At 43.7% G+C, this 8066-nt stretch overlaps 1 protein-coding gene across 1 annotated transcript in view; it reads left to right on the top strand.

Annotated features, from left to right (window-relative positions):
- Positions 1 to 3090, top strand: part of EIF1B (eukaryotic translation initiation factor 1B) — a 4272-nt gene extending 1182 nt beyond the window's left edge. Inside the window, exons 2-4 of the mRNA XM_011357402.2 lie at positions 19 to 182; positions 605 to 706; positions 1111 to 3090. Coding sequence (XP_011355704.1) covers positions 19 to 182; positions 605 to 706; positions 1111 to 1155 — 311 coding nt within the window. The 3' untranslated portion in view covers positions 1156 to 3090. The remainder of the gene's footprint in view (positions 1 to 18; positions 183 to 604; positions 707 to 1110) is intronic.
- The last annotated feature ends 4976 nt before the right edge of the window (positions 3091 to 8066 follow it).

Below are 8066 nucleotides of genomic sequence, written 5' to 3'. Positions count from 1 at the left end.
TTTTGTATCCTTCTGCAGACCCCTTTGCTGATGCAACTAAGGGTGACGACTTACTCCCGGCAGGGACTGAGGATTACATCCATATAAGAATCCAGCAACGGAACGGCAGGAAGACACTGACCACTGTTCAGGGCATCGCAGATGATTATGACAAAAAGAAACTTGTGAAAGCTTTCAAAAAGGTAAAGGCATTAGAAGAAATTAATACATGGTTATTGATGTACATGTCTGAATTGGATTGTGGTTCACACCTTTACTTGACTATATCGGCGTGGGTGAAAGTGATTGGATCCCAGAAAGGTGTGTTTATTCTCTTAATTAACACCCAGATATTTCCGTCTGGTCTCCCATCTTAAAATAAGGTGTACGTGACTTACAAACAAAATGTGAAATAATTTAGTTCTTGGGTGTTCCAAGTAAAATCGTTTCCTTTATGTGACCTGCCATTTCATTTTTAAATTAACTTGGAACTATTAGAGATTACAGGAGACAACCTGTTTCTTAAGCATAATCAAGCTTGCTGAAATAGTTGATTTTCATCTGGTGAAAATAAAACCTCATCGTTTTTGACTCTGTTATGTTGACTATTTATGTACTTCTCCAGAAATTTGCCTGTAATGGTACTGTGATTGAACATCCTGAATACGGAGAGGTTATTCAGCTTCAAGGTGACCAAAGAAAAAACATTTGCCAATTTCTGTTGGAGGTAAGTGACTGGGTGCTCTATGTACAGCCTGGAGTTTGCTGCTAAAGCTGTATTTAAGGGCAATTTGAAGTATTTCCCACTTAGGAGAAGAGCATGTGAACGAAGTAAATTAACTGAGTGAAATACAGAGTTCGTACTTCCTTCGAAGATAGTAGGACCTTTTATTGGGTTTATTTTGTCATTTGAATGACTCGAGTGATCATGCCTGTATCTGCACAGGGTATGTTTTGGTGTGTCAGGTATTAAAATGTGTGTTGAATTGTTATTAACAGTTAATGCCACAAATAATAGTGTTGCTATAAGTTTTTAACAGTGACTCTTTTTAATGACTAGAGACTCCTTGTTTTCCGAAGGGTGAATTTATGTATCAGAGTGGTTCTGCTAAATTAAGTTTTATTTTGCAGGTTGGCATTGTCAAGGAGGAACAGCTTAAGGTTCATGGATTCTAAAATGAACCTAGACACGTGGAGAATTTCTTGAATAATTTTGTTCTCTAAATCCAGTTTGGCTGCCTTGTGAAATGATTCTCTGCAGTAAACGGACTTTTCATTTATTTAATCATTCAGATTTCCATTTACATCTGCATGACTACAGAAAACATGGGGTATGTAGGCTAGTAACACATAAGAAAATTGCAGTAAGATGGTAATGAAACCCCGTATTCATCTTAACATGTTTCCAATGGAAAATATTTTGTTTTGAGTGTTTATTTGTTTATTGTTCAGTTTATTACTTTTCACTTGATTAAATGTTTTTTTGTTGTATTAAACCATGTATGTTGCAGCTTAACAATAAAAATATGAATTCTTTTGTGAGCAGTTAGGCTCCCAAATTTAAGCAAGTAAGATACCCATACATTTTGTCTTTCATAATTGGAGTTCTCATTCTGAAAGTATTCTAATTAGATTCAGCTGCTGTTAAACCCAAAGCTAGAAGAGAACCTTTGTTAAAAGTAGCTTGTGTTCTTCATTTACTGACTTAAAATAAGAATAGAATCGCGTATAAACTCAGCTAGAGCCAAGAATCTGTCACAGTGTTAAAATTTAAAAAATAATGTGAAGTATAATTTAAACTTAAGTATTAGCACATAGAATTATTTTCTGTGTCTTTATTGGTTATGTCACTGGGCTGCCAAAATAAGTCTATCCCTAAGTGCCAGATAATGTAATAGACTTTCAACATAAATAAATTTAGTCACAGGCACTGCTTTGCAAGTGTGGGTGACGATGCCACCTTACAGCTGGAAGATACTGGGGTTCAAGTTAACTTCCCTTGAGTGCTAGAAAGTGACAGTTGGGATGCCAGCCCAGGGCTTCCAGCCAGAAAAGCCATGTTCTTTCACTACATCCTGGTGTCAGTGTGTGTTTCACCAAAGGAAGTGAGAGCCGCGGGTGGTGGTGCATAGCGGCTGGGTGTTGTGTGAGAAAGAGGATTTGCAGTTCTTAGCTCTGAGATCTTTGCAGCGCATCTTTTTGAGTTCCAAACTCACGCTTTTTATTGAGCAGTAATCAAGACGTGTCATTAAAGCCATTTAGCCAAGATGAAGAAATGCATCCACAAGTGCATACTTTTCAGCCGCTGCAGCGGCACCATGGCAGTGTGACAGCGTCTCGCTGTGCACCAGTGCAGTCTGTACCAGCCGAGCCCGGGCCCCTATTCTGATAAAATTGCTTTTGGAAAAACAGACTCAGCCCCCACAGATTTACCTCTTAAAGACACTTAAGTAATCGGTTTTGTTACTTTCTTACCCCATCCTACCTCTAATCAAGAAAGACAGACAGACTTAAGTGACTATACCAGAATAGAGTGTCAAATTTGGTAAGCTCATTTCTGGAAAAGCATAAATTTGACTAAGAAGATCAAGAAGTTTGGGAGAATTCTCCAACTTAACCGAGAAATCCTCGTTTTTCTACCTGTAACATTTTGTAATGATTCCACCTCTGGTTGAGAGGTGCTGTGGAAATAGTTTATGAAAATGACAAAGCAGAGACTTAACGTTAATGTGTAAAGTGTTGCCTCTTTGTCTACTGAGGGCCAAGCTAATGCCCAGCAAAGAACTGTCTAAGATGAGGGTTGAACAAAGAAGATAGACAAGGGAAGCCTCAAAAATGGGAAGGAAAAGCCCCCTCACCTTGGCACCCGTAGCCGAGCAGTTGGTCATCGCTTCGTGTGTCAGGCCACTCCCATTGGATGGGATCTAAAGCTTTGAGCAAAGCTGGTTTTTGTGAGGAGCGCCTCCTGATCCTTCAGCCTGTGCATCCCAGACACATGGCTGGACTTGTCACCTGTAGGGCAGACCCCATCCTTACAGCAAGAACAGATCATGTACCCTTCTTTCTTGTCTTTGAACAATGCAATGGAAATAAAGGACGTAATTAAGAATATCTACGTATTTCTGCAGTTTTACTGAAACTAGTCCAAGGATAATGGGGAATATCACGCTGGTGTGGGAAAGCTGACTGGGAGCCTCAGGTACCTGAGAGCATGGGAGCAGGGCTAACTGCTCTTGTCGGCTTCAGGGGTACAAGTGACTAGGTGGCATTGTATGATGGAGGAGGGAAAACGGACTTAAAAATGCAGCAAAAGTAGCCAAACTGGGTATCTCCTTGGGCCTCCCAAGTGGGGAGATTATGATGTGTAGTTTCTTTAGTAATCTGTACTTTCAGGGCACAAAATGTAAAATAGGGAGTTGAGGACAAGAAAGTGACTTGTTCCTGATGTTCAGGGCTTGACAGAAGTCTTGGCAAAGTCGTTAGGGAATTGATGTTTGGTTGAGGAACAGCCTGGTGTAAAGCAGCATTAGCAAGGATGCCCTCTGCTCATCATCCTGGCCCCTGAGGTAGGAAAGCCTGGAAGGAAGCCTGTTTTATCTGCTCAAGTAATGGCTGCCATCAACCACCTTAGAAACGGGGCAGCTCTGATCATGCAGAAGGAACAGTTCTAGTCCCAATCAAGATAGCAGCTTAACCAAAATAATGAGTACAGAATGGTACCAGACTTCCGTCTGCCACCTGTCACCAGATGGGCTCCAACTAAAGAAATGGGTAGTTAAGCTGAGGAAAAAATCAGCTTCGTTAGATGGTCCACACAGACCTGCTCCCTCGGGCCTATGCGTATTCCCCGTATCAAACCAGAATTCCATGTGGGAAGGAAGCGAGGGAGCATGGCTTTGCTGTAACTAAAACCAAAGGAACCTTCACTTCCTGTGGGCTGCAACCAGCTGCCTTCACTTGACAGGTGACAGCCAGGTGACCTTGTGCTTGTCTGGGGCGGAGGGGCCAAATCAATTAAGCAGGAGCAAAACCACGTCAGGGGCCTCTGTGTGACAGCTCCTTTCTTGTGGCTATGCGGACATTTAACTCCCTTTTTTATCTAGATAATGGCAGCTTGGGAAAAGAAAGGTCAGAAATTGGAGTAATGGCTGTCCTTCTCTCCTGGGGCACCAAAGTGGAATCAGTGCTGGTTGAGAAGGGCATGCCCAACTGTCCAGCTGGTCCTAATCCAGGCCATATTGTATTAGGTGACACGTGGCCTGTGGAGATTCTCTGACCTATATGGAGAAGTTAAACAGTAATTTAAACTCAGCGTCGGCAGTGAGGGGCCAGTGGGTCAGGTGGCTCACCTGTGGGCTCATCGGCCTTGAACTGGCAGGAAGAGCCAGCAGTAGGTCTGCCACGGTCTGTAGCTGTTTTCCCAGTGAACTGCAGGCGTGATCTGAATCGTGGCAGTGCCGTCATCTCAAACTGGTGAACAATATCCAGACTTTTCTTCTTGCAAAAAGCAATTACATAGAGATAGGCACCATTCGTTCAAGGCACAAAAGGGGACTAAAGTTCAAAGCCAAAAATCTGTAGGAAATCTAAGTGATCTTAGTCTCTAAACTGGGCTTCAGCTACAGCCCTATGCTCTAGCCTGCATGGTTTTGAAGAGCCTCTGGGCCTACAGAAGGGTGCAGAAGACTGGCTGTCATCCCCCAGGTTCGCCTCCATGTGTCCTTCACTCGTTCTTATGAGGACCCCAGGCTCCACCTTCTCGATCGATCCACTGGGCTGGGAACAACGTACGGTGTGGAGAGCAGAGAGAATCAGACAGTACTTTAGTCCATGTCAACCACGGCAAATTTGGTGAGAGAGACATCACCAAGGATTTGGAGAGATGTAATTAATACCTTGAAGTAGGAAAAAGGCCCATTCACTCACTGGTCACAAACGCCCACTCTGAGTGCGTTATTGCCACTGACTTGTTAAAAACTCAGGAAACCTTAGCCTAATATTCAGATTGGACTATGGGAACCACTAGCAACTTGTTGGTACACCAAGGTGGTTGAAATGAAACAAGGTAGGGTACCCAAGAAATGGTAGATAACTAATAAGAAGTAAGGAATTGAAAGGGATGGTAGGGAGAGGATGCTTAGGGCAAGTATGTAGTCCTATAGCACCCTCTTGTGGCCGGTTTAAAAACTAGCTAGCTCCCAACAGTTCATAGTGGATTATGGAAGTTTAAGTTGTCGCATACATCATTAAAGCACCAGTTGACAGATTTAATTTTGTCATCCCTATATGCAGAAATTGATCTAGCCAATCTTTTATTATTGAAATCCATAAAAATCTATTGCAATGTGCTTTCACATGAGATAAAAAATGCTTTAAGAGTCTTGCCCGGGGGTATATAAAAGCCACCTCACCTACTATCTACTACTGTGTTATTAGAAGGAATTTAATTCAAATGTAAACAGAGGCATCCGTTTATAGCCTCCAAAGACTAGGTGATTAAGCTCGAAAACAAAACTCCTAAATTGTCACGTGTTGAGGGACACAATCTGGAGTTGTGCACACACACACACACACACACACACACACACACACACACCAAACACAGGCTAAATATATAGTGCTCTCAGTGGAAATCTCTGTCTTAAACCAATATACAGTTTAGTGTGCCTTTTTGACTACTGGAAGCACATGCATTTAGAAGGTCACGTGAACATCAACTTCTGTTTGGAAAATGTAATGACTGGCTCCCATGAGGTCCTCATCTCCACGACACCGGTGTGCCTTGGAAATGCTGCGGGTTCGGCTCCAGATCCCCACAGCGTGAGTACCACAACAAAGTGAGTCATCATCTTTTCACTGGTGGAGGGCTTTGCCTTCAATTAAAAAAAAAAAATCTGTGAAGCACAATACAACAAAGCGCAGTAAATCAGTGTATGGCTGCACAGGACGCCACCCTATTAGGCCCGAAGAAGCCAGAACAGGACTCTCTTGGAGGCCCAGTCATAAAAAATGTGCTCGCTTGAAGAGCCGCTGGCAGATCTCACTTTCACAGGTAGGGGAGGCCTGAGCAGAGCCCACTGGGAACCTGAAAATGGTACTTGAAGGATTTGATTCCATGTGAGTCATTGTCAGTATCACAGGATGGGCACCTGACCAGGAATTCCCCCCGAGAGGTCCTGCGAGGTACTCAGAAAATTTGCTGTCTCTAACAACAGATCCTTTGACTCTTTCCGCGTTGTTTCCGAGCACTGTCCTCATTTTCTCACTTCCCCTGAATAAAAGTAAAAATGGCTCACCTCTTTCCCGCACTTGTACCCTTGAGCTCTGAGCGCTCGATGTGTATCAGCCCGTGTGACTCTCAGACTCCACGATGCAGCATCGATTCCCTGGCTTACCATCATAATTACGTCCTTGCGATACCCGCATCTCCTTTCATCTTCTCTCTTTCCTGTGTAAGCCTCCGTCAAAACCCCAACCCTTGTGAAACTCAATCACCGACTCCACATTTGCACAGAGCAGCTGACAGTGGCTGGAGGAAAACAATGGTTTTCTCCCTTTCTACCCCACCCTCCATCCTGCACAGCTCAAAGCTTTGCCTCATCCATCGTTGAGATATTTGAAGCTCCCTCACATTTTCCATCTCCAAATCTTCCCATCTAAGGCATTGGTGCACACTCTGTCTTCTTTCCTGTTTGTAACAGATGAAGTGTACTTGCTCCCATTGAAAACAAGACCTCCATCTGCGTCTTGGGTACCAGTCCTTCTTCTCCATGAATTACCACTATAATTACCCTCTTTTTTCTGAATCATCAATTTCTTCCTCTCTACTGGATCCTTTTCATCGGATAGAAATATCCTCTCATATTTATTTCAAACAGAAGAAAACTTCTCTTGATCTCATATCTTTTTCAGCTAAATAGCCTGCTGACATCCGTTTGGATGTATAATAGGCATCTCAAAATTAATACAAATGAAGTAGAAATACTGACTCCATCCTTCACTCCCAATTTCTTGTCCCTGTATGCCTCATCTAAGTAGATGAAGCACCACCATCCATATAATGACTTGAACCTAAAACAATCATCTGTGAATCTTCCTTTTCTTTACCGCCTGCATCCCCAAACCCTGTGTCTCTCCACTACCCTTCCAGACACACTGACCTCGTACCTTAGAGACTTTGCACTCCATGTTCGCTTTGCCTGGGATGCTTTGCCCACTCTCCATCTCCCTTCCTGTCACTCGGTTTTAGCTCAAACTTCAAGGAAGACATTCTTGACTCCCCATTTTAACTAAATAAGGCCCCCACTATCCATTGCTAAGAAAGCATCCTATATTTTGTTCCCCCAAATTATGTTGTTCATTATCTGTTTTTGCTGGTTTACCTTTCATCTCCCCCCACTGCTGCCTAACATGTAAGGTGTGCGAGAGACGCTTGCAGAAGATGCAGCCAGGGCCTCGCCCACGCCCCCCTGGCACTCAGCATTCCAGGCGTGTTCACTGGGTGCTCAACTTCAAGCACTGGTGACCTTCGCTCAAGGGCCTTCTCTGGCCGCAGGAGCTCACTGGGCCCACACGGGGCAGGATGGCTGTACTCGGGCGTTAACACCTACCCCCATCCACTCTCGAGCAGCCCTCCACCACGGACTGATGAGAGTTGGTATATAAGTATCCGAGCTCCCTCACCCTCAGATGGGAAAACTTGGCTCCCAGAATATATTCTTGGCTCCCAGAATTCCCCGGCAAAATTGGACCTAGTTGCCCATAATCATAACATCAACAAAGCATCTTTTAATTTCTTCCTTCCCTTTCCTGTCTCATTTCCCCGTACTTCTCAGAGCTTTCTGAGGTCACCTCCCAAGGAAACAATTTGCACTTCCGCTCTTGTCACAGCCTCTGGGGAACCCAACTGAGAAAACCTCCTTACGTCTCACCTCCAGTGCTTACAACAGGCTCTGGCACACAGTAGGTGCTCAATAAATATTTGTTGAACAAATGGCTCAATCTCTCTTCCTCTGACCTCCACTCACCCTTTGGGAAATTGCAGCCTAATTATCATATGACATAGCTGTGAAGCATTCTCAATTTCG

This window comes from Pteropus vampyrus, unplaced genomic scaffold (assembly GCF_000151845.1).
Source record: "Pteropus vampyrus isolate Shadow unplaced genomic scaffold, Pvam_2.0 Scaffold35, whole genome shotgun sequence".
In the NCBI taxonomy this organism is placed as follows: Eukaryota; Metazoa; Chordata; class Mammalia; order Chiroptera; family Pteropodidae; genus Pteropus; species Pteropus vampyrus.
Note: the sequence above shows the minus strand (reverse complement) of the source record. Positions and strands in the feature narration are given on the sequence as shown.